Below are 27994 nucleotides of genomic sequence, written 5' to 3'. Positions count from 1 at the left end.
CAACCCCATTGTAAATGTAAATGTCGTTTGCCATTGCATTTCAGAAATATTTTTAAAATCTTCAATTCTATAAATAAACATTGCTGAAATTTACGTAGGTACACCTAGTTTTCTTTCTAGCAAAGGTGATATGATTGTGACTTGTGTAAAATCCAATACGCACGTAAATGAGCAGCGTTCTAAAACAAACGATATCCTATCGTGGGTCCTACAATTTAACCTTTAGATTTAGAAGTTTTAAATAGCAAAACATGAAACAGTATCGTATTCCCGGTTTAAGGTGTCATTATAAAAACAAGTAACAATTGATAGATACAACGCTGACAAATATTTATCTCGGTAATACAAAGTTTGTTATATTTTGTGATTAGAACTTTTACACAAAGTATGTGTTAATTTTATCTCTAACGTTCGATAATGTGAACGGGGTGTGTTTATTTATTGTTGTAGTTAGTGTTCTAAGGTGTTAATAAACAAAAATGCCTGGAAAAATAAAGGTTAAGGTATTAGCTGGGCGTAATTTGCCCGTAATGGACAGAGCAAGTGATACTACGGACGCTTTTGTTGAGATAAAATTCGGTGGTGTCACACACAAGACAGATGTGTGCCGGAAGTCGTTGAACCCCCAATGGAACAGCACTGAGTGGTACAGATTTGAGGTATGATTATTTTTGTAGACCCTTCTGACTAACTATATTTAACATACTAGATATAGGGCACTAGCTCATCATAACTGAGGCGAACATATGTGCATATTTGTCTTAATTTCATTTAGTCGCTTACTAAATAATGAAAGATATTTAAACAAATAACACATATACTAAAGCCATACTTGAGGAGTACTGTTTACATACAAACAAATTAGAACTGAGGGTAGAAAATGCATGTTATTTCAAAACGTTTTTATTTTAAATTATGTATTTTTATTATAAAATATTATTTATTATTTAAAATATATTAGCTATATCTAATCGTTTTAAGCTTACTAATCACATTTATTTTCATTAATTTACGAACAAGTTAATTATAATTATTATTAGATGTGAAATGACTAGCGATTTGTGCCCTCATTTTTAATTTGTTTGTTGGTAAACAGTATTCCTCGAGTATGGCTTTAGTATAAATATTGTCTACAATATTAACTTGTGTGTTCAGGAAGTGTAAAAACTATAAATACTTAAATATAAGTACAATGTAACTAAACACAAAGTTACATATGTGCATTCAGTGGAGTAGCTAAATTCGGATCACTTTTGCGGAGATTTTGTAAGAACGTAACATATCTACAATATAAAACATTGTTGCTTTCAACTAAAGGTGAAACATACTTGCAAAATCCAATACCAGGGCTTTCAAGTATGAGTATATAAAAATACTGAATAACATACTGTAAAAGGCAAATCATGTCTCTATAATATCCTCTTGATTATTAAGTAATTCACTTTGATAAGGATTTATGTTTAGTTGTGTAAATAATGATATAAACTTAGTATATGATTTAAATAATTTATTAAAGTACAAAAGGTACTATATCTGCTAAAATATAGTAGATAGATATATGCTGTTGCAACATTTTTTGTAGAAAATGATGTGTTCTGCAAAGTTGTAGTACATTATTTTATTGTAACATCAATAGTTTTTGCAGCACACGCCATGTAAACATAACTTTTGTACACCTTGGGTTACATTATTGGAGTTTCAGGAAGGATCCGTAGATTTATTGAAAATACAATCAATATAGCCTATAGCCTTCCTCAATAAAATATCTATCACTGAAAGTATTTTTCAAATCTGACCAGTAGTTCCTGAGATTAGCGTGTTCAATCAAACAAACAAACTCTTCAGCTTTATAATAATAGTATAGATTATAATTTAATTATAATTAGGTATATATTGAACTTAACTCAAAACCAAAAAGTCTTGTGTCCCCTCCCTTCAGAATATTATAGAACTCTCTGCTAGCACAAGCTACATAATACATGGTTCTTAAAAATATTTATAATAGTAAATATTTTTTCCAAAAAAAAAAGAATTTTAATAAATTCAAACAGTTTTGTAAACAGTAAACAAATATTCAATACCAAAAACTGTTGCATAGTTTAATTTTAACAAAATTCTGTTGTTATCATAACTTCATCATTTGGCTGAATTTCAAGTTCATAATTCTGAGCAGGCAAGCTATAAATACTCTCTGTCTAGCCACTGTCTACTATACCATTTGTTTGTTTATATACAGGTTGAGTAATAGGGATGATCTAATAGGATTTATTTGAATACCCTTTTCTGAAAAGTACTTTTTTTCTAATCTACAACATTGATTAACTATTATAAACATTATAAAGATACTAGTACTGGTATTAAAAGTGGTCATAATAAAAATTTATTTTATTTAATATTAAAATTTTATCATATCATTAAGTGGATATGACCTCTGCCTCCAATTCTGGGGGGTATGGATTTGAATTCGGGCCAGGGCATGCACCTCTAACCTTTCAGTTTGTGCATTTTAAGTAATTAAATAGTACATGTCTCAAACAGTGCAGGATTTATCTTGGAAACCTGCATACCATAGAATTTTCTTAATTCTCTGTGTGTGTGAAGTCTGCCAATCCATATTGGGCCAGCGTGATGGACTAAGGCTTGACCCCTCTCATTCTGAGAAGAGACTCAAGCTCAGCAGTGAGCCAAATATAGGTAGATAACGAAGTACAATTATATCATTTAGATAGAAAACCTGTTACTTAGTTGATGATAATATTTTTAGAATACCCTTTAGTATAGGACATCTTAGCATATATGTGTACCTCTTCTTTTCTTTTCATTACATTGAGTTCTCTTGTGCTCTACTGATGTATATACGAGTAGCTACAGTGCTATAGAAGGGTACAGTGATCCCATCCAGTTTGCAATTTGCTTGCTTGTTGTTATAATTCTGTTTTATTTACATTTTAAAGTATTCTTCCTTGCATTCTCCTTTAATCTACTTGTGGCAAATGAGTATGAATAGTCCCTTTCTTCGCCCATTACCATTCTCATTCCTATCTTCTCTCCATCTTCATATCCTGTATGCCTGGCCTGGCCGGCCTACTAGGCCAATAAACTAGCTTTATAATTATGACTCCCTTTCTTTAAAGGTTGACGAATCGGAGCTGCAAGATGAACCCTTGCAGTTGCGGCTCATGGACCACGACACGTACTCAGCGAATGACGCGATCGGCAAGGTGGTCATCAGCCTCGCGCCGCTGCTGGCCCGGGAGGCGAACAATACGGCCGGCCCTCCTGGAGGTGAACTTGCCCATTACAACCATGTGCATTAGATGTCTTATAGTCTCTGCAACTGCGCCCGGAAGTGACCACCACACGTACTCCGCGAACGACGCGATCGTCAATGTGGTCATCAGCCTCGCTCCGCTGCTGGCCTGGGGTCAGGTAGCCACAGGATGAGAGAATAACTAGAGAAGCAAAAAACAAATCTTTACTATTGACCAAAGATCATAACGCTAATATACTTCATTCCAGAGATATAAGTTAGATGATAGCAAAAACAAAAAATCACACTGATATATGTATAGCTTGGCAAGGCGACGGGGAGGCGGAGGGGATTGCGCGGGGCATCGCTACCACCCTCCCGGCCCGCGCGGACCATCGGGACTGTTACGAACGAATTTGCAAAGCTATAGGCTGATAAGATGACGGTTAACTATTTGTTTGCAGGCGCGGTGATGTCGGGCTGGATCCCCGTGTTCGACACGATGCACGGCATCCGCGGCGAGCTCAACGTCATCGTGAAGGTGGAGCTGTTCTCTGACTTCAACAAGTACAAGACCTCCAGCTGCGGAGTGCAGTTCTTTCACTGTGAGTTACTTGTACCTCGTGGTGCTTCTTACTTTTTTTTTAAAAGAATATTTGCCATATCTTTTTAAATATGACTAATATACCCGTTGCCCTCCAATTAGTCGGCATAGACTATGTTAGAAGTGGGTACGACAATAGTTCAACAGTTGGGAATCGAACCAACACCTCTCGACTATGAATCCAGCCCTTTTACCGTTGAGTGTACAGACTAAAATAAAAGGCGATAACATAATATTTCGTTCTACTTACTGATCAGTTTGAAGGCAGTACTAAACCTAAGGCATTCCTTTAGTTTACACACACAAATGTCTTTTGTGCTGTCACTTTCCTACCACATCCAAGGACATGTCTTTTGAAAATAGAATAGCAATGTACACAACAAAGTACATTGGTTGTGTACTTTTCACAGAGCAGTAGTGGTTGAATTAATAAGTATTTATTATTGTTTGGAAAATATAAAATAAAAATGTAAGGGCGAAATAAGGGCTTCAATGGCCAAGCCGTTATTCCGCCCCTATGTAATCTATATATATAAAAATGAATTGCTGTTCGTTAGTCTCACTAAAACTCGAGAACGGCTGAACGGATTTATCTTATCTTGGTCTTCAAATGTTCGTGGAGGTATGGGGAAGGTTTAAAAGGTGAGAAAAATTAGAATAATTGCCGGGAAAACCATAAAAACAACCCTTTTCTATTTCCCATACAAACGTTTAAGAGTCAAGGGGTAGGGTATGGTAGGGGTAGAGTAGTGTAGAGTAGGGATAGGGAAGAAGTGCACATAAGTCAAAGCGAAGCTTGACCGGGTCCACTAGTATAACAATAAATAATCATTAAATCGTAGTATGGATATTGATTATCTTGTTTCTTGATCATTATTATATGTATATGCCAGTAATGTGTTTGTCCCAAGGTCCAATGATTCCCCCCGGGTACAGAGCGACGGCCATTCACGGCTTCGTCGAGGAGCTGATAGTGAACGACGACCCCGAGTACCAGTGGATAGACAAGATCAGGACTCCGCGCGCCTCCAACGAGGCAAGGCAGGTCGCCTTCATTAACCTTAGCAACCAGGTGAAGTATTTACATTGTTTCTTTCGTAGCTCCTGAACCCGTTGTAAATTTTCTTGATTTTGACATTTTAATTATTTTTATTATCATTGTATTTTTGCTAAATTTTCTTAATTTGACATTTTATTTATCACTGTAAATTCTTCGCAAATTCTCTTAGATTTAAGTATAGTTTAATCTTTTACCTTGAGTTTTTAACCAGACTCTGCAGTGCTGTGAATGCCTGTAGTAGTCTAACTTAATTATTGGTATCTGAGCCATTTAAATTCCAGTTTTTAGGACTATGTATGGAGTTCACAGTCTATCGACAGTTCACAATCTCGCGAGATAGATTATAAACTAACGGTATTTACAATTTTACGGTGACATATATAAATTACTAGCGGACGCCCGTGAATTCGTCCGCGTGGAATTTAGTTTTTCACAAATCCCGCGGGAACCATGAATTTTTCCGGGATGAAAGTAGTCTATGTGTTAATCCAGAGTAAAATCTATTTCCATTCCAAATTTCAGCCAAATCGCTTCAGTAACCGCAGCTTAAAAGAGGAATAAACATACTTACACACAAGTACACACTTACACACAAACTTTCGCCTTTATAATATTAGTGTGATGCGATACCCTGAATTCACACAGGCTACTTTCTCAAACAATCCATGGTTCCTGAGGGATATGTGAAATATTGAATTTCTTACCGAATTTTCAAAATTAATTTGTCATTGTTGTTCTTAGGTCCAACGCTTAGTGGGTCTTAAGGCGGCCGAGCTAGGAGCCAACGCCGTGGTCGGCTACCAACAGGACTTCGACTTGGAGGGCGAAGCGGGTGTAGTTGCGCGCGCCATAGGTTAGTACTCTCACCATCATCATTAACGACCCATATTCGAACTCACTGTTGAACACGAGTCTCCTCTCAGAATGAAAGGGTTAAGGTTAGTCCACCACGCTGGCCCAATGCGAATTGGCAGACTTCAAAAATGTAAAGAATTAAGAAAATTCTCAGTGATGCAGGTTTCCTCACACAGTTTTTTCTGGTAAGTGATGATGCAGTCTAAGATGGAAGCGGGCCAACTTGTTAGGAGTAGGATGAACATTAACACATTCCGGTTTCTACATGACATCGTACCGTTAAGCTAAATCACTTGACTCTTTTAATGGGCACTAATGTTGTTGGTGTTGTTGTTGTGTAATTGTTAAGGATAATAATAACAGGGACCGACCGGCTTAAGTTGTTCTTCGACGCATAAGGTTCTTATGCGTTCCAACAACTTCTTAATAATCCGTAATAATTTTTATTGATGGTTTTTGGGAAGTACTTAATACATTACTTTGGTTAAATTACTATAAGTTCCACAGATTATTAAATTTAAACACAAACTAAAGGCAAAACGTTTCTAAAGGTACCGCAGTCAGCATCACTCCGCTACCTACGCCAAGCGTGCCTTTAAATATTACTTGCACGCAACAGTGAGTATAAAAAATATGTTATTTCTGAAATTTTCCTCCTATATAGATAGTAGAATTTTCCTCCTATATTATAAAAGCAGTTTTATTTGCAACAATTTGTCTACATGTTAAAAGCTCTAAGCTCAAATGATATTTATAATATTATCAAATATATTTGTCGAAATTTCGTTATTAAATGTTTAGGGTTTTATACGATTTTGCTGATAAGAAAAGAATAAATTTGGATATTTTAAATTTTAATTCATAGGCTGTCTACAGCAAAGCCAAAAATATGAATTTAATAGTGAATATTTTCAATGATAAAATTTGCTAGTTTGATGTATTATGATGTCTAAAAATGATTTATGATTTCTAATTTTCTGTGACTGAAAATGATTTATGATTTCTAAATTGACAGTCTAGTGATAAGCGCTGGCCGTTGTTGATTTCCATGTCCCGATAAAGTTTTATCCTCTCTGTGATATCGTATCGTTTTTTCTACAAGTTATACAATATTTAGCCATTTATTTTAATCAATACTGACGAATTTGATGTTGTCTATTATTTTATTTATTATAACACAAAAATTATAAAAGTTTAACTAAATATACTCATGATTTTATGTTTTGCATGGTTTGTGTTGTTGCTCTGCCACTGTCATTCCCTTAAAAATACTAAAATGCTAGACAATTAAAAAAATGCTTGGACATTTTGGCGACAGACGAGGAGAGTGTCACGGATTTGCATGAATATTATCTGTCTCATCCGGAGGAGTTGATGAAAATCGTTGGCATTTTAAATCCTCAAGCTCCTTTGCTCTTGGATGACCCAGATACTTTTGATGAAGATGAGAAAAGCCTCGAAGGTCAAACGAAACCTACAACTCCTTCAAAGAGTTACACCGGAGATCTGTCTATATACCAGGACAATTACGTTGCAACAAGAAGCCTGAGACATCTTTCCGAAGACCAAATAGACCTCGACAAATTACTAAACAGACCCGAACCACCAGAGTCAATTAATCCTTTAAAAACAATCAGGAAGATAAAAGAGAATTTATTTTCCAAAAAGTTTAATAAACGTTCGTCTAAGTCTGACATACAGGACGATCAAATATCTATTAAATCTACTTCATCCGACACATCGCGGATTTCTATATCAGATATCAAAAAGGAGATTAAAAAGATGAAGAAACTCAAAATGCCAAAGATAATAACAGAAATCACAGAAGACGACGGTGTCGGTATGGCGTCTATACTCGCTCGTTCAGTAATACATGCTCATACTAGCCTGGCTTGTATCACAGAAAGTCAGGACTCTGAGAATTCTCCTGGTTCTACTTTGAGAAGAACCAGTGAATCTGAGCCGAATGTGACGATTTCTGATGATGATAGAACTCGCCCACAGTCAGGTGCAGGAAATGTGCCCGAACATGACAGGAAAAGTATACCAGAAATACATTGTGGTTCTTTGGAGAATATTATGAGCAACGAAACCGTTCCAAGGGAAAGAAAGATATCCGAGTCTTGTCCAACAAGTCCAATGGTTTCTAGAAATGAAAATTTTCTGAAATTGCCAGGAGATGAAGATTTTTACGGTTCTGTTTCGTCTGCACTTTCGCATGACAGTTCGGAAGTTTATTCATCTTCTGACGAGGACGACGAAAGTTATGACATGAAAAGCGATCAAGAACAAATGGACACTACAAGTTCTGTAATTCAATCTGTACTTGGCAATGCAAACTTTATGGAAATGGAAAGAAAACGAGCGTCTATGGAAATGCCGATACATGAAGATACGAATTATGAAAAATCGATTAATCAATACTTGAAAGATTCTGAAAATGATAATGACAAAACTTTTATTTCCGGAAAAGACCATAGAAATGTTGAAAAACAAGATGTCAATGCTCAGTCCTTACTCACTGGAACCGCCTCAACGTGTGTACCAATTAAGTCAAATAATTCTCATTCAATCAAACTTCATAATCCTTTTGCACATAAAAAGGCATCAAAAAGTATAAGTGCACCGTCTTCTCCCGTAGAAAAGAAAAGTTTCATATATCGCTCCTCGAAAAAAATCAAACGACACCTTTCAAAAATTTCGAAGAACAGCATGATAAAAAGTTTATCGCACTATTCTTTGTTACCTAAGAAAAAACACATCGATCCTAAAGCTGCTATGAGCCAACCTGGATCCGCTTCCGATGTTACATCTAAGGCTCCCAGTGACACGGTTTTAGGTTCCCCCTTCTTATCCTATACAGATTTGCTTAGTTTAGATAGAAAAGGTTTTACCTCCATGAACCATCTTCATAAGAGCGATGAGCACGTTATGTCTAAGGCATTTATGTATATTGGATCAGAACCAGTGTCAAGGTCATCATTAAGCGGTCCATCTTTCAGTAGAGATGACCATTTTCACGAGCAAAAATCCTTTAAGAGAGAACATCCAAAATTGAAACCTGATGGCCTTGTTCATACTGCAATGGAGACTATATTAATGGATAAAGTAGAATCTTTGTTGGTACCAACAAGCCCAGATTCTATTATAATTAGAGATAAAGATAGGAAATTTTTTGATGACGTCAATGAAAAGTTAGAGAAAGTTCAGGGAACGGAAATTGAATCTAAAGGGTTAGTTCATTCTGCCTTAGAAACAGTGTTAATTGATACCGTAGAATCGTTATTGTTGCCAACAACTCCTGATCCTGTAAAAAGTGCTGAAAAGGGATTTTTTGATAACGTCAGTGAACAACTAGACAAAGATAAAATTTCAAAACCTAAATGTAATTCTAAAGCAGCACAAACTAAATACAAATTGGAAAGAGAAGTAAAAGAATCAAAAGGTCTAATACATTCTGCTATGGAAACAATGTTAATTGACAAAGTGCAATCAATCTTGATGCCCACGACACCTGACGCTGCCATATCTAAAGATAAAGAATTTTTCAAAGACGCCAAAAATACAAAATCTGAGACCGAAGATTTTGCATTGGTAGAGAATTCTGAGGCTGTTGTGAATAAAACTGAAGCTAAGAAATCAGATGAAATAAAAGATATAAAAACACAAAACACCGAACTACCTAAAGATGTAAAATTACAAACAGAGCACAAATCCAAGGGCTCTGATAAATCTCACAAAGTAAACGAAAAGAAGGAGAAGAAACTAGTACGCCAGGATAGTATCCACACAGACGACACGGTTTCGCCAAATATGTCCAAGGAGTTAGATCCAAATGCAATCGCTCCATGCAAATTAACCCATGCGCCAATGTTGCAACATTTCCATCCCATACTTAGTGGTTCACCCTTAGAGACCATTCCATCGCTGCCGGAAAGTGTAGATAGAACTCAGAGCATAGATGTTGATGGGGTTGATACTAACAGTGTAGTAAGAAGTGAGGGCGTAGATGTTGACGTTGATGGAGTTGATACTAACAGTGTTAGCGTGTGTAACTCGCATGCAGCGTGCGGTGTTGACAGGAGCGAGCGAGAGCGGGATAGGGAGCGGGACAGGTGCGACAAGGACAAAGGGTCGCCGAGGCACGCGAGGCACGAGTCGTATGGTGGGAAGGAGCCAGTGGGGAGCGTCACGGTGCAGAACGCTTCGTTGAATTCGTCGTCTACTCCGTTGGGTATACATAGAAGATCTTCGGATTCAGATCTCAGTGTTACCCCTAAAGGTAAATATAGATTGTATATTAGATGTTTTAGTGATTTTAGTAGGCATTAAATTATTTCTCAAAGGATTTGGTTTTATTGTCAAACATCTTTTGAAATACCATTGCAATGAAAAGGTTTATATCTTAGACTTCAGTTATCTTGGACTTTTTGTTTTGAAATTATAAACATTCTTCATCCTTCTATAATAAACTTTGGTATCGTTTTCTGACTTATTTAAAATTTATTGTTCAGATAAAATTATTGATGTAACTTGTAATTGAAAGAAACAAAGTATAATTCTTCAATAATTTGACTATATCTGACATAATAACTTCTTAAGGGAAGGTAAACGGCTTCGTAACAATTTTTTTTTTTAATTTTTCTCCAGTCCACTTTTACTGTAGCATGTGTTTTTTCAGTCTCATACAATGTGTTTTAAATGTATTGAATTTAGTTTCAATAAACTTTTGTGTCAATTACAGGCAGCTCTCTAAATGCGTCAGGAGGTGTAATAGGCAGCGGTGGTGGAGCCATACTGAGGCCTTCGATGAACAGCAATAACCTTGAAATGTTGGAGTACCCCTTTTTGACCATGACGGAGTACCCACCGGGGTTCATTGTTCATATTGGTGAGTTATAGCTGACCTTTTTGGTTTTAACTTCTTCCAGAGAGTTGTGTTGTGTTGAACATGTTCTATAATATGCCTCTGAGTATATTAGGGATGATGACCGTTTTTTGAATTGTATATAAATTAGGAGTATGCTAATAGTAAACCAATTTTGTAGAAGTAACAGGATCCTCCGGAATCTGAGGCAGTGGTCATATCCACTGGGCTATCACGGCTGTTTAATATAACGCATACTCGTAGTTATTAGGATAAGATAGTATTGTAGTGTAGGGTTCCGCAAATTATATTAGCACTTTAAACCCATAATAATGTACAAAAATACTGATGGCCCCCGCTATGACCAGATGAAAAAAAAAAATATTGTCACTTTACATGTAGGAGAGGTACCCTAAAAATATTTTTGAAGATTTTATTCTGAATCACAGCTTTCTAGTAGTAATAGTCTCTGAACTGTAAGGGTTCCTTGTTGACTACGGGACCATACAGAATACATACAATGCATAGTCATATACTCTATATAACGCCCCGCGTATTCACCCACGCTGTTTCCGTTCCCGTGAGAATACGGGGATAAAATATTGCATACGATATTCACCTTAGTTCCACATGACTGAGGATCGTGACCACCTTGGAGTCATCTTTCAATAAACAATGCTCCTCCATCGAGTACCGTAGTAGCACCTGTTTGTTTGAGAAGATTTGACCATTTTGTTAGAGATGTACCTCGTTTTCGTTTGTCTTCTACATTTCTCACCACTTAAATTTCTAAGAGAGAGAGTTTCACCACACGGTATGGTGAGACACTGCGCCGGAGGATTTGCCGCATCGCTGTACATATGTGGTGTACGGCATCGTGACAGAAAGTGTGCCTTCGGTGCGGCGCCGAAGCGCGTCGTCTGGCATATTAAAAAAATAAGAAAAATAAATATACTTAAATAATACACATCACTATCTAGCCCCAAAGTAAGCATACAGAGTAGTTTGTGTTATGAGTACTAAGATAGTTGATATTATAATATTCATATACATTTATATACTACATATAAATACTTATATAATGTATAAATACACACAGACACTGGAAAACACCCATGCTCATCACACAAATATTTTCCAGTTGTGGGAATCGAACCCACGACCGTGGATGCAGAAAGCAGGGTAACTACCCACTGCGCCACGCGGCCGTCGATTATATATTATTGATATTTACTCGTATATGCGGGCCGCCGCAGCGACAGCGCTCCGTGTGGCTTTTCCCTAAGTTGTCATTACCACGGCTCATACAAACCACAAATGTTACCTCTTTATAATATTAGTACTTTAATTCCAGGTGGCACAGTGTGCGCGCGCTCGGTGAAGCTGGTGGACGCGGGCGGCGAGAGCGCGGCGCGCGCGGCGTGGTGGGCGGAGCTGCGCACGGAGCTGCGGGCGCACGCGCGCGCGCTGCGTTGCACCGCCGTGCTGGCCTACAGCGAGCGCGCTGCCGTGCGGTGCGTACGCGTGCTCAGCATTCTATTTTTTTTGTATCATTACGACTTTGTATGTACGTACAGCAATCATCATCATCATCATCATCATCATTATCATCATGAAGTCATAATTTTTACTTACCATTTCGTGACCTACTCAATTAAAAACTTCAAACCATGTCACAAACGACACACATCTCCTTGACATCCTTACAAACTTTTTTCATAATTTGTATTTCAAAATTTAACATTAACAACAATTACGTAAATTAATATAATAATCATAAATTACCTATAAAATAATACTTATTTATTTATTTAGTATTTGTGAACATTTTTTAAATTATTTAAAAATATAAGACGCCATTTTTCTTAAATAATATTGAAAGTTACTGATACGACGCTTCGTGTCGTACTGACTCGAGAATGTATTCGTTTATGAATTTTGTATTTGGTGGGGCTACGACACCGTCGTGTTCCGTGCGCTTCATCTGCCTATTATTGATTAATCTGTGGTCATTGGTTACAAAAATTCAGGCTTCCTTTTAAGAGACAGTTCTAGAAGGCCATGCCGAGACAATAATCGAGGAGGCCATGTCCAACGCAAATTATATATTATTTACCAAGGTTCGTTAATTCTTTTATTTTTTTATAATAGTCGTAGAAAAAATAATGTATGCCACTGTACGTAGTTAGCGATTGTAGCACTCGATTGTACAATTCATATTATGTGATACTTATTACGGTAATAGCCCAGTGGATATGACCTCTGCCCCCGATTCCGGAGGGTGTGGGTTCGAATCCGTCCCGGGGCATGCACCTCCAACTTATCAGTTGTGTGCATTTTAAGAAATTAAATATCACGTGTCTCAAACAGTGAAGGAAAACATCGTGAGGAAACCTACATACCAGAGATTTTTCTTAATTATCTGCGTGTGTGTAGTCTGCCAATCCGCATTGGGCCATTGTGGTGGACTATCGGCCTCGAGCTCAGCAGTGAGCCGAACATGGGTTGATAATGATGATGACACTTTTTTTAATTCGATTTATAATATACATTTGAGTTTCAAAACTTTTTCTATTACGTATTCATAATCTAATTTCTCCACAGTGAGGACGTTTGCGTGCTGTCAGCGTCGGGCACGGCGGCTGTCATCAACCTGGACTGCGACTTCACGCTCGACGAGCCTGCTGCGCGTAAGTGTGATTTATCATCATCATCATCATCATCATCATCATCATAGCATCGTCAACGTCATCATGATCATCATCATCATCGTCATCATCATCGTCATCATCATCATCAAAGTCCATGGTTATTGCGAGATTTACGCAAAACTGATGATTATGATGTTAAACATCTTTATCTTTCCGAATTCGCGGAAATTTGGAATTGAGATAGACTATAGCTCGAATGTACACCAAGGCTTCTTTTTATTTCGCAAAAATCAATGAATCCGCGAGATTTGTGAAAAGCTGACGGTTATAATGTTAATGAGTACATTAAATGCATATCCCCTTTTGTAATTCTTGTTGTAGTTCGAACTGACTCCAAAAACGCCCTGGACGAGTGTGAAGCGGAGCCGTGCTCTGTGGCGCATGTGCCTTACTCGCCCGGAGCGGGCCCGTACCGCGCGGAGTTAGCTACATGCGGTGGATGCAGGTACGAATAAGTCACCAAGTCCCAAAATTGCCATCTTGAGGTAAATGTCATTAAAATCCCCATTTCATTCTCTAATAGTGGAATTCGTAGATGTTGCAGGAGCACCTCCAGGGGACCATTCAACTGTTGAGTGTCGAATTCTCAAACGCACTTAGTGGGTGAACGATCCCCTGGGGGCGCCCCCACAGCGCTGAGACAGCACAGAAAACATCACTCTAAAACTACTGAAGGAATTCAAATGAAACTTGGCACGATTTGAGACCATAGTACGCAGAGGGTTATAGGAATACTTTTTGTTGCAAAAATTGTAAAAATTTGATCATAAATCATAAAAAATATACGAAATGTAATGTGATTCAAAAATTTTTAAAACTCAACCCCTAAAGTGGTGAAGTTGAAAGCTTTTTTTTTATTCTTTACAAGTTAGCCCTTGACTACAATCTCACCTGGTAAGTGATGATGTAATCTAAGATGGAAGCGGGCTAACTTATTAGGAGGAGGATGAAATTCCACACCCCTTTCGGTTTCTACACGGCATCGTACCGGAACGCTAAATCGCTTGGCGGTACGTCTTTGTCGGTAGGGTGGTAACTAGCCACGGCCGAAGCCTCCCACCAGCGAAGTTATACGTAAAACACCTGTTTTCCAGACGAGCCCGCGTGCCGTCGGTGCTGCTAGCGACGTGCGCCAAACCAAACAGACTGACTTCGTATGCCAAAGCAGTCACGCTCACTGCCGTTGGTATGTATTTATTTATACATTTAATTTGTACACTATAAAACAAGGAAACAAACAATCATTATCAACCCATATTCGACTCACTGGTGAGCACGAGTCTCCTCTCAGAATGTGAGGGATTAGGCTGATAGTTCACCATGCGGGCCCAATGCGGATTGGCAGACTTTACACACATAGAGAATAGGGTCTCATATCAATTTTAATATAGACTGTATTTCGTATGATACGAGTATATGGAATAAGGATTCAAAATATATCGATATTAATTAATAAAATTTAAGCATTTCTAACAAAAGATAATCTTTTTTACTATATAAAAATAAGTCGGGTTTTCCTTCCTGACGCTATAACTCCAGAACGCACGAACCGATTTCCACGGTTTTGCATTCGTTGGAAAGGTCTAGGGCTCTGTGAAGTTTATAGCAAAGAAAATTCAGGAAAAGGTAGGGGTATGATAGGCGTAGAGTTGGGTAGGGTAGTTGAAAGTTTACATCGAGTTTCACGCGGACGAAGTCGCGGGCGTCCGCTAGTCTACTATATAAAAATAAGTCGGGTTTTCTTCCTGACGCTATAATTCTAGAACGCACGAACCGATTTCCACGGTTTTGCATTCGTTGGAAAGGTCTAGGGCTCGGTGAGGTTTATAGCAAATAAAATTCAGGAAAAGGTAGTGGTAGTTGAAAGTTTACATCGAGTTTCACGCGGACGAAGTCGCGGACGTCCGCTAGTTTAATATAATTTAATAAAAGATAAGTCTGTTTTGGCATGTCACACGATGCGCTCCGGCGCCGCACCGGACTTGCAACCACCGAGACGAGGCGGGGAGGGGTGAATGCGTCGCGACGTCGGAGCGGCACCGCTCAGTTGTCAGCGTCACAACTTTACTTGATTAACAGACTGTCCAACGCTGCTACGGCGTCGCTGCGACCTCAGACTAAATACATAAGGACTAGTATCGCACCCAAATTTACGAACAAAATTTTCTGCCATTTTCTAAGAAAAACGAGCTTACATTTCATACATATCTTATACTAAACTAGCAGTTTTTGTTCGTTTTTTACACCATTTAACTATACAAAACTGTATTTTTATGGAGGTTTTTAACCGACGGACACGATTGTAAACTATGAAACATCGATTCTATAGAGACAGTGTTTATAATCGCATAAGATCATATACTTTGACAGAAAAATAATGTCTTGCGAGGCAGAATGTCTTTATCTAATTAGTCTGAGGCTGCGTTGCAGCGTCGCACCGCTCGTGTGCCCCGCTCTGAGCTGGTCAATGCGTTAAGAAAAGTACGAATAGGCTAGCCTCAGCTTTACTCCCTTAGTCAAGTCATGCGCTGTATGTGTATGGTAATAAGGCTCTGTTTCCAGCGGCGCGCTGCCGGCGGGCGGTGGGCGCGGAGGCGGGCGCGCGCGACCTGTCCGACCAGCTGCCCTTCCTCGAGTACGAGCTGCACAAGCTGCTGTTGGCCAAGCTGAGGATGCAGGCTAGTGTTTATATATTATCTTTACTAGCGGACGCCCGTGACCTCGTCCGCGTGGGAATCAATGTAAACTTTCAACCTCTATTTCACCCCTTTCTCGTTTTATTTTCGCAATTTTGTTTTTTATATTCTTTACAAGTTAGCCCTTGACTACAATCTCACCTGACGGTAAGTGATGAAAGAAAGAAAGAAAGAAAAGTTTATTCAGAATACACATCATACAAAGAAAAGAGAGAAAAAAAACAATAAATTAAATACATTGCATGTGATGATGCAATCTAAGATGGAAACGGTGGATTTTCATCCTCCTCCAAACTAGTTAGAGTTTGGAGGAGGATGAAAATCCACACCATTGCTTTCGGTTTGTACACGGCATCGTACCGGAACGCTAAATCGCCGGTAGGGTGGTAACTAGCGTGGCTAGTTATCACTCTACCGAAGCTTCCCACCAGTCAGACCTGGACAAATTGAGAAAATCTCAATCTGCTCAGCCGGGGATCGAACCCAGGACCACCGCGCCACGGAGGGCGTCAAAAAAAGAGTACATAAATGTTACGTTTCAGGGCGCGAACGCAATATTCTCGCTGGAGACGCAGATCGCGATCGGCGAGCGGTGCGTCATGGCGCTGGCGAGCGGCACGGCGGTGCGGCTCGGCGCGCTGCCGCCGCCTGCGCCGCCCAGGATCAAGGTGCGGCTCTTTATATATCCAACTGGTGGAGAAATACATCCCTAGTATCATACAACTATCCATAGTATCCATCGAGCCATCCATAATGTCCTTACGTTACCTTATCAGATATAGATAGATAGACGTCCACTGCTGGACATAGGCCTACATTGACCTGCAAGCATAACGGTCTCGAGCCGCTTGCATCCCGCGTAATATCCTCGGACCACGTAGGTGCGGGGTCGACGTCTGTCGGATCTTCGAACTGTGATGGACCTGCCAATGCATAGCTTTAAGCAATGTGTTAAAAAACATTTACTTAGTCGAGGTTACTACAACATTGATGAGTTCCTTAGACATAAAAGCCCTTGGATGCCATTGGATCAGCTTCCACCTTCACACAGGAAGTAAAACTATAAAAAATTGTAATGTAGTCATGAATTTTAAAGTATAATATTGTATGATTTTTTTAAAAGAGCAACTGTTGAGTTTCTTGCCGGTTTCTTCTCAGCAGAACCTGCCTTCCGAACCGGTGGTAGAATCTTTACAAATAATCAACTGACGTATCAAAAGTGCTTGTAAACTGAGCCTACTTGAAATAAATGAATTTTGACCTCCAAGCACAACGGTCTCGAGCCGCCAGCATCCAGCGGCTCCCTGCAACCCGCTTGATATCCTTGGTCCACGTAGTGGGGGGTCGACCAACACTACGCTTTACGGTGCGGGGTCGCCATTCAAGTACTTCCCGACATCCATCGGCTCTTCGTACTATGTGGCCTGCCCATTGCCACTTCAGCTTTGCGACTCATTGAGTCTGATTTTGACTGATTTTGGTTCGTCTGCGGATCTCCTCATTCCTGATTCGATCACGCAAACTCCTACTAAAACTTTAAGCCTTCTAATAAGGCCCATATTGTTCATCCATCCATAAATGCGACAGTTCGCCTGACTGTTAAGAGTACCTTTTACGGCTAACTCACGAAACAGATTCTGATAAACTTTCGAATAGAAATAATTGGACCTTAGAATTCTCGGTAAACATCCATTGTTCCCGCGGAATTTGTGTAAAATAGAAAAGTCTTGCGAATTTATCTGCGACGTGTACAGTTGATTTCTTTTACGCTGTTGAATGTATAACAGAACATTTTGTTGCAGGCGTCAGAGAATGACAAGAACGCGATAGAGATACAGAAGGCTCTGTGGGACACGTTCACAGCTAACAAGGCAGCTAATGGTTATGACATGGGTAAGTTTCAAGGTTAAAGTAGAAAATAAGGTAATATCTCAATTGGGCAGCGTTTATGGCTTGACTTTACCAATTAACCCAAAAACTTTAAAAATTACATACCTAAACCGTCTTCACGAATCATTCTTATCTATTGGGGAAAACCGCAAGTAAATCTGTCCAGCAGTTTCGAGTTTATCGCGATTTGACAGACAGACAGACATGACTAAAGTTAAGTGTAAGACAATCCCTTATAACAACAACAAGCAACACTTCGCAGAACCTGTTAGGAACATTATCTACCACGCTCTGCTACCCGACAATTGAGTCATGGCTAGTGAGGAGTCGATCAATGTTGCTCTTTTCGGTGCGGAGTTGGCATTGCAGCATTTCGGGATCCCTCTGACCTCTTTTAAAAAACTCATCAAGTTTACTTAGTGATTAAGGATTAGATTGGTGATTTTTGCATTTATATTGTTGTCTCGTGTAGTGTTGTCATTCAAGTGTTGTTCATGATCATTTATTATAAAAACGCTGTGGTCACACCAAGAAGGTGCAATCGTACTTATCACTCTATGTTATTTAATATTATAACATGATTGTAACCACTTTTGTGATCCAAATAAAAAAAAAATCCCAACTCCCATCGGCTCTTCGAACTATGTGCCTGTGCATTTCCTAAAACTTGACAAAAAATGTGAAAATTACATTTAATTATGGAATGTCTTTGGATATGTCTATGTTGCGGCAGAGTTTCTACTGCAAATAAAAAAAAAGTTTTCCAAAAAAAGTAAGAATTAATTCATTAATTGGCTGTCAAAAAAGTAATTGTCCAACCAAGTGATTTCATCCAACACAGCACAGAGAACCAATCAATTCTTACTTATTTAATAATACCCCCATTACGTATGAAACTATTATTAAGCCAGAATAGTTTTCGTGAACCCTGTTCATGAATTGTGAACCCCCATTTTTTTGTCACGCCGATGTAGAGTGGAGTCCCATGGACTCCTGGACCACTTTGGGAATCAATGAGATACACTAGTGAATAGACGATACACTTATAGATTTTTTTTAAAAAAAGAATATTTGCCATGTCTTTTAAATATGACCAATTTTCCCATTCCCCTCCAACTAGTCGGGAAAGACTGTGCTATCAGTGGGTATGACAATAGACCAACGGGGCGGGGATCGAACCACCACCCCTCGATGATGAGTCCGACCGCTCTTACCGTTGAGCTATTGAGTGTTCTATTGATGTTTGGATATATGCCAGGGTCCCAGGAGCACAGCACAAACGGCGCGCTGCCCGAGGCGGAGGGCGACGAGGCGCCCGCGCTGGACCTGTGCGCGGACAAGGACGCGTGCGTGCTGGAGTTGGACGAGGCGGAGGATGTGAGTCGCCTTGATTTTCGTACTGTTTTCCTTATTTACTACAGAATACAGCCCAGTGGATTTGACATCTGCCTTCGATTCGGAGGGTGTAGGTTCGAATCTCAATGATGACCTACGGATCCGCGACTTGGTCGCTGACTATGCTGTTGTGCTTGGAGATCCATGCAAGAGGCCTATGTCCAGCAGAGGACGTCTATCGGCTAATAAGGTAAGGTAAAATAAGGTTCGAATCCGGTCCGGGGCATGCACGTCAAACTTTTCTGTTATATGCATTTTTAGAAAAATAAATATATCATGACTCAATCGTCAAACGAAAAACATTATGAGAAAACCTGCAGACGTGAGATTTTTTTAAATTCTCCGCGTGTGTGAAGTCTGCCACTCAGTATTCGGCAAGCGTGATGCTCTTATTCTAACAGGAGACTCGTACGTAACAGTGAGCCGAATATAGGTTGTTGATGATGATGATGATTGACTACGGAACCCTAAAATACAAAGTGATATAAACATACACCAGGTGGAGACGGCGAAGGCGCTGGCCGTGCGACGCAACCACATGCAAGTGTTCACGAGCGCGCTGCGACCCGCGCGCGCCGCCCCGCCGCATGCCTTCATGCAGGTCTGTTTCTGGTTACTTTCTATAGTCTATACACATAAGTCTAAGTCAAAGTTCATTTATTTTAATTAGACTTAGTGTACAAGCACTTTCGAAACGTCAGGTAATAATATTATTAGGTAATTGTGATAATAATTGGTCGAAAACTTAAAATTAAAGTTACGATAGTTCCAAAAGCGCCTTGATCCGAGAAGTAATCCAGACGAATAAGACTTTGAAGATTACAATAATTCTCATTGAGCTAAAAATTTGTATGAATGTTCAGAATACTATTATAAATGAATTGTGAAAAGTGTCCACTGTCCATCAAACCTCCTTGTGAAATGAGCGGTGCAAAAATAGGTTTTTCGCGTTTTTAGCTAAACGGTGAGTTTTACAGCAAAAATTGTTCAGACTAAAATTGTAGATCATCCGATTCTCTACAAAAAATGTATCCACACTTTTTTCTTAAGTATTGCCATTTCCGTGATACTCAAATTGATTTTTATGTTGATGAATACGATCCATAGATTATGATAATTATAATTAAAAATTAAATGAGTAATTATTAAAACTGTACAATCAACAACTCCAGGTGTGGCGAGCACGTCTAGGATCCCAAGGGTCTGGAGCAGAGAGGCTGGTGGCGAGCGCGCTGACCGGCGCTGCGTACAAGTTGAGGAGGTTGCAACCAGCGGCCCTCGCGGCGCCCTCCTTCCACTTGGAACTGCCTGAGGTGAGGGGTCCCCCTGGACTCTGAGAAAGTATCACTCATCTGATAAAAATGAGGTCGATCATATTTGACTTGGAAATGGCCATTGTTGTGTTTAACCAATAAAGATTTTGTATTTTGTATTAGGGTCAATATTAACTAATTTGTATGTAAAAACACAAAGATTGTCTGGATGTTTGCAAAATAAATGAGATTGTAAAATTATTGTTGAAAACGATATGAATAATCGGTGAACATACATAAAAAAAAGATTCCGATGAATTGAGAAAATCCTCCCTTTTTAAAGTTGTTTAAAAATAGTTCAATATTGGTGGATTAAATTACAATTATATAATTTATTTCTGATTTTTTCTGATCAAGCTTTTTACTATTTTAAAAGATTAAAATGTGTAGAAAAGCCTTCCCTTTATTTTTTACACTTGTGATTCTAAGAGCCTTTTATTAGTGGAGGGTTCGCAGATGCACTTCACTAGGGGACATAGTTAGGCATTATAAAATATGGTGCCTAATTGTGTCCCTAATGTGTATAGGTAAGTTTATTTGATATAATAACTTAACATAATGGTGAACTCGCCGTTCTCACAAAAACGTCTAGTTTATGAGGATGGCTATTTATGTAGCTAATTGTATAACACTTTTTGTTTTTTGTACAATAAAAACAAAAAAAAAATTAATAGTTTACAAACTTAGTGTGTATTCCGCATAATATGAACAAGCTCATAACCTTTATCTTTATATTGATATCAGAATTAGTTCCTCTTTATTATAGGACTCACAATACCTTTAATTCTAAATCATATTTTCCTTACGTACGAGATCCGTGATAACCTAGTGGAAATGACCTCTGTCTTCGATTCGGAGGGCGTAGGTTCGAATCCGGTCCGGAACATGCACCTCTAACCTGCATACATGAGAAAATTCTTAATTATTTACGTGTGTAAAGTCTGCCAATCCGCATTGCGCCAGCGTGGTGGACTATTAGTTTAACCCTTCTCATTCTGAGAGGAGACTCGTGCTCAGTGAGCCGAATATGGGTTGTTAACAACGATTTTCCTCACCAGGATGAAATACAACTAGTAGTATCAGGTACGGCGATCCCTCTACATGACCCTTCTAAAGTGGAACACGTCAATGGAGCTGAAAAAGAAGCTACTGTAGATGGTGATGATGACATCTTCGCTCTCGATGAGGAGCAGCTCGTGAAGGCCCCCCCAGAAGTTGTGGAGGAGAAGAACAGTGGCCCGGTAGGTACAACTACTGTAGCCCGGCCGCTCAGAGATTGCGTTTCTGACAGGTCGTGAGCGAATGGGACAAACATATTCAATTTTATTGCTTCGATATTTTGTCTCATCAGACATGGGCCGAGACAAAATATCGAGGCAATGTAATAAGCTAGTTGACACTTTTTTTTTAAATGGACTTAAATAGTTCATTATCGTTCTATAGATAGATTTTTACATATTTTTTCGAGACGTGATTACATGAAAATTTTAGTTTTTAAGTTATATGTTTATATATGTTTTTGACAATACGAGCCAAAACGCCTGTCGGCCAAGATGGTCTATATTTCAACTGTTTCATGACGTCACGTTAACACTAACCGTTAACCAAACGGTTTAGTGTTTGTCAAAATTATTAGTTAATAATTAGTTTGACGTTTATACCTTTAGCACATCAAGTGTTAAAAATTAATTTGCAGAATTTGAGGAGCCAGCAACCATTAGCCATATTAAATAAATATTGTTTTGTTTCGCTTCCTTGTCTACAAATTAAAATATAGTGTTCAAAACAGCCAATAAAAATAACTGGAATTCAATTCATATTCAGTTTAAGCTGTAAATGTCATGTTATATTGTCATGTTGTCAATATGACACAAGTTAAAAAGAAACATAAAATCGTAGACAGAGAAGCATGTAACAAAAAGAACCTTAAATTGTTTAGAAACGCCATAAACAAACGCGACTACGCGAAGATCACTGACAATCTGTCAGGGTGTGAGTTACAAGCTTGTTGTCATGATAAAAATTCTTAATTAATGTTGTCAGCTAATGAAAAATTACATTTTATTTAATTAATAAAAAAATGCAGGTTACAAAACCCTGTATTTTATGTTCTTTTAGGATAAAGAATAATTTGTTCTGCTTAGTTAAAAAAAAACACTCGGAATAAAGGCCCAGCCTCCATACAAAATTGGGACATGTCCTTTGATATGAGTCAACTACCCTGTTCCGTAGTTCCACCAACCCTTATAATAAAAACCTCCCTCGTAAAAATGCTGATAAACAAAAAAAAATAATAAAGTTGGCTGAGTTTGTTTTGGGCTCTTCTCGGACCATGGCGCGTTTGGAACCCTCGTAACTTTAGTTTTAAGTTTTCGACTATTATTACCAACATTATATTAAATTATGACATAATCTTGACCTTTCAAAACATCTTGTAAACTAAGCCTAATTGAAATAAATGAATTTTGACTTTGACTTTAATAAAAGCTTTAATAAAAGTTGTACAAACAGTCGGTTGCATGTTCCTCCTAGTCACACTAAGTTCTATAATAAGTCATTTACACGTACATCAATTACTCTCTGGAATGGTCTTCCTTATGAAATACGTAATTCAAAGACACTGGGAACATTTAAAAGTCGTTTATAAAAATATTACCTGTATAGTTGTAATTCGTAGTTTCTTTATAATTATTACTCAGGTATATTTATGTTTATATATATATATATATTATAATTATGTATTATGTATATTTTATATTTATACATGTAGTATATATAAATATACTATTTTTATTATATATATATATATATATATATATATATGTGTGTTTGTTTTGTGCTATAAAGTATAAATAAATAAATAAAAACCTCCCTCCAGGCCGCCAGTCGCGTTTCCCTGACGACGCTGAGTACGGTGGAGGGCACGAAAGTGGCGCGGCGCGTGTGCTCCTTGCGCCTGCTGTTTGTGAGGGAGACCACCGCGGTGAGGGAGCTGGGAGGACTCAGCGGGTTCCTCCACACTTTCACTTGTGAGGTAAGTAACCTGTTACTTCTACAAAATTGCTTTACTATTAGCATAATCTGAATATATATATAATTTAAAAGACTGTCATTTTCCCTTTAAAGATAACATATGTGTATATGTGATCAGGTGTTGGCGATAGTGCGCGCGTACACGGCGGCGCTGGGCGGCAACGCGCTCACGTCTCTGTACCTCGTGCACCTGCTGCTGCACCACAACGGACACAAGAACCAGGTGACTACCCATCAGCTCACTGTTGAGCACGAGTCCCCTCTCAGAATGAGAGGGGTCAAGTTAACCCACCACGCTGACCCAATTGGTAGATTTTACACACGTAGATAATAAAGAAAATTCTCAGGTATACATGTTTTCACACGATGTTTTTTTCACCGTTTGAAACACGTGATTAAATTTCTTTAAATGTACATAGCTAAAATGTTAGAGGTTTCGGATTCGAACCTACGTCCTCTGAATCGAAGGTAGAGGTCATATCCAATGGGCTAATACGTAGTTCTATTAAATTAATTAATAAAACATATTATATAACATTGATATAATCTACATTTACACTAATATTATAAAGATGTAAGATTTTGTATTTTTGTGTAACGCATAAACTCAAAAACTACAGGACTGATTTGTAAAATTCTTTCTTTTGTATTAGCGTTCGTTTTTAAAGCATTTTAAGGATTTTTTTGCTTAATACTTCTCTGTCTACGTTATAATGTTTCTTTTTAACTTGTGTTTTATTGACATTTAACAATTATACATGACATTGACAGCTTACACCGGATATGAATTTAAACCCAGGTGTTTTGATTAGCTATTTTGAACACTTTTACTGTATTGTCTATGTTTAATTTGTAGACAAGGGAGCGGAACAAAAAAATATTTATCTAATTAATGCGGGTTCCAAAAATTCAATTTTTGGAGACATGGCAACTTGTATCATCTATCCGTAAAAAAAACAATGCTTGTAAGTTTTAAATAATAAAGGCCCATTTTGGGACATTTCCTTTATTTTATTTTCTGTCTTTCTTTTTTTACTTACTTGTATTTATTGGTATAGATAAGTACTTTAATCAATTTTATACTTGTTCCAGGGCCAGTGTCTTCTATCTGTAGGCGGCGACGTGGTTCACATTACGTACTAAATTATTTTATCATATTGACTGTATAAAAATATGTTTGTATAGATAAATCGTATAACCGAGTCCTCGTATGCGTAGTACAAGCGGGGAATGGTGACAGAGGAGCAAACGGTGGCGTGCATAAAGTTTTTAACTAGGGTAGGCGCTATACGTACTGATTATCTAAACTAATATTATAAAGAGGTAAAATTTGATTGTATTGTTTGTTTGTTTGCATTGAATAGGCTCTGAAACTACTGTAACGATTATTCTATCTCCGAATGCTATAGGCTATATTTTATCCCCATATTCCTACAGGAACGGGAACCTATGTCTGCTAGTACACAAGACAATGGAAGCCTCAATATCATGTAACTTGTGACTTAGTAATTTTTGAGACGATCGATAGACTAATGTCGACCAATAGCGACCATTACAATGTCTTGCTACTTCCTGTGTAATGGCAGAAGCTGATCCAATGGCCTCTAAGTTATTATTGAAGAATTAAACAAATGTGTAGTAACCTCGACTTGGTAAATGTTTTAAACATTTATGCATTGGCAGATCCATAACTGACCTAAGGGTCTTTTTATAGAATAGTACACCTAACCCTACGAAATATTTTTTACTCTTTGGAGACGATAGGGGGTGGGAGGTTTCAAAAATATCTCCGCGTTGAAAAGAAAGTGATATTTTAACTCTGCTGCTATTGGTCGACAATATCTCTTTTTCTCTCCACGACACATGTCGTTGATGCAAGCTAAGCCTACTGGTTGTTTACGTATTTTACCTCGCCCCGTTAAACGTACCTACTATACAGGGTGTCCCGTAATTAATGGTTAAAACGTAAATGGTACAATGGTAAAAAAATACGGCATCTAAAACTAATATGAATAATAATGTTCTGAAAATCCCTAGAGTGACCAAGTTATATTTGTTTTTTGGGTTCTTCAAAAATTTCTATCTTGAGTCAGTTTTTTCAATGCTGTAAGCTGCTAGAATTAAGATTTTAAAGGTCTGAGTTTGTTGAATATTACGGATTAAATTACCAATGTACTTTAATACAATTTTTGTAAATAATGTTTTATTTATTGATTATGAAACACGGCTAAAACTCACGTGATATTACGTCGGAGTATGCCCGACTAGTTTCGAACCCATACGGGGCCCTTAGTCATGAGCTGGTTCTTGCATCGCGGCACGATCCAAACTGATACTCCGACGTAATATCACGTGAGTTTTAGCCGTGTTTCATAATCAATTAATATGAATAACACTCACGATAGTTTAAATTCTAAAATGTTTTATTTGTTTGCCTTTTTGTTGTTATTACATTGTTACTGGCATCCTTTTAACTACAAAAAGTAGACACAAGTTTTATACCAATTTATAAACTTCGATAAGTGTATAAGTTTTTAACATAATGGTACATTTCAGCTCCATACATCTTTTTACTGGACTTTTTTTTTAATCGGGTCGTCTTAATGAAAGATAAATAATTATTGCATTCAAAACTTCATGTACAAAACAAATAAAACATTATTTACAAAAATTGTATTAAAGTGCATTGGTAATTTAATCCGTAATGGTCAAAAAAACCAAATCTTTAAAATCTTAACTTCAGCGGTATTGAAAAAACTGATTCAAGACAGAAAATATTGAAAAATCCGAATAAAAAATATAACTTGGTCACCCTAGGGATTTTTGAAAAAGTAGTCAAATTAGTTTTAGATAATTAGGTGGTATATCCACCATTTGCGTTTTATCCATTAATTACGGGACATCCTGTATAATATATACTATTTATTACATACTTATAATATGAATACTTAAAACTGCCTATGGAGTTCTAAGTCAAATTGTATTATTTTTATGACAAATATCTGTAATGATTTATTTGTACTTATGTACATTATTTATAATGTAAGTGTCGATTTTGATGATGTTTATATAATTATTATAATTTATAAAGACATGACAAATGCCTCTACTGGGCAATATTTTCGTGTTAAGACTAAATATAAGTAGGAATTGATTTTCAAATGCTTTTTCTATTTGTATACTTAATTTAGTATTGATTTTACTATAGTAGTTTTTTTGAACACACTTTTTGCCTATTTCTTGCCTTTATAGTTCATTTCGTTGCATGTTATTATAATTTAAATTAACACATCTAATGTGGTCGACATAGTTGTGACGATATTAAAGTACTGCGGATGCTATATTCGTCATTATATTCGTTAATGATACTCCCATGGTATGCGGGCGACGGGCGGGAAGGACTGCGTGGGTGTGAAATCGTGCGCGCGGGGCAGAAGCTGGTAGTGAGGTGCAGTCATGGGCAGTCATTGTCGACGACAACTCAAATTCCCCAGGATTCCATAGTCAGATCCTGGTTTTCTTGTCATGATACCACCCTCAAAATATCACCTTTTCAACAAAAATTAATTATTAGAATCAAACATACGCGTCGAATTGCGAACCTCCTTTTTTGTCGGTTTTTTACCCGACTGCAAGAAGGGTTATGTTTTTCGCGCGTATCTTGTATGTATTGTATGTTTGTATGTATGTAATATTCTTTATGACCTCATATCTTCCAAACCACTGAACGGATTTACGTAATTAGGATATCGTTAGATTTGTCTCAATAACCCAAGTGTTCTTAGATATGTGAAACTAAAAAAAAATAACAAGACGACTGTTTTCTAATTGCTTTCTACACTTCTGGACTGACCTTGTTTTTTTTTTCTTTTCAGTTCTTTTATTTGTTTAATTTATTTATTTATTTTAAATGTGAAAATTCTTACACACAACGAGATTGTTTGAAATGTGTTAATTTAGATTATGATAATTGTGTGTGCAACGAATATTTAGTGCGCGTGCCACGAGCTTTGGCGTTTATATATTATTTATTATGTATTTTTGAAACGTTTATCTCTGGTTAATTAAATGGATTTTTGATGATATATATCAAAATTCAACTGATTGACTATTTCTAACGTACTGTTAATATAGCTTGATTTTTTTAAAGTAGTTTTTTGTATCCCGAATTGCAGGTGACAGTGAGAAGGCAACAGACAACCTTTTTTGACAACGGCTTTTGAAAAATTATAAAATTGGTATAAATCACGGAAATCTTTGAGTCTGCTCAACAGGGTTATTATGTCGGTGTACCATTCAAACCTAGATAGTTTTCAAGTG

The 27994-nt window shown here is 37.7% G+C and overlaps 1 protein-coding gene across 4 annotated transcripts; it reads left to right on the top strand.

Annotated features, from left to right (window-relative positions):
- Positions 1-2: 2 nt before the first annotated feature.
- LOC112043381 (C2 domain-containing protein 5) lies at positions 3-27823 on the top strand. 4 transcript variants are annotated; one of them, XM_024078773.2, is made up of 23 exons: positions 3-94; positions 451-659; positions 3135-3285; positions 3715-3855; positions 4766-4926; positions 5656-5767; positions 6321-6387; positions 7053-10051; positions 10514-10660; positions 11991-12150; positions 13241-13326; positions 13669-13792; positions 14442-14533; positions 15910-16025; positions 16586-16711; positions 17846-17936; positions 19192-19310; positions 19828-19929; positions 20501-20641; positions 21700-21882; positions 23520-23675; positions 23793-23897; positions 24767-27823. In XM_024078773.2, the coding sequence occupies exons 2-23, from the start codon at positions 480-482 to the stop codon at positions 24815-24817; spliced, it is 5610 nt and encodes a 1869-aa protein (XP_023934541.1). In that variant the 5' UTR covers positions 3-94; positions 451-479; the 3' UTR covers positions 24818-27823. The 4 variants fall into 4 exon arrangements, with proteins under 4 accessions (XP_023934541.1, XP_023934540.1, XP_023934542.1 ...); XM_024078772.2 differs by having other exon boundaries at positions 10-339; XM_024078774.2 differs by having other exon boundaries at positions 10-659; positions 7053-8306; positions 9852-10051.
- The last annotated feature ends 171 nt before the right edge of the window (positions 27824-27994 follow it).

The sequence above is a fragment of the Bicyclus anynana genome, chromosome 22 (assembly GCF_947172395.1).
Source record: "Bicyclus anynana chromosome 22, ilBicAnyn1.1, whole genome shotgun sequence".
NCBI lineage: Eukaryota > Metazoa > Arthropoda > Insecta > Lepidoptera > Nymphalidae > Bicyclus > Bicyclus anynana.
This window is presented reverse-complemented; position numbering and strand designations above follow the sequence as displayed.

Coding starts and splice junctions, on each gene's coding strand:
- LOC112043381 (XM_024078773.2), top strand. CDS start 480: ATGCCTGGAAAAATAAAGGTTAAGGTATTAGCTGGGCGTAATTTGCCC. Junction 6,388..7,052: donor AATATTACTTGCACGCAACA/GTGAGTATAAAA, acceptor CTAAAATGCTAG/ACAATTAAAAAAATGCTTGG. Junction 12,151..13,240: donor AGCGAGCGCGCTGCCGTGCG/GTGCGTACGCGT, acceptor ATTTCTCCACAG/TGAGGACGTTTGCGTGCTGT.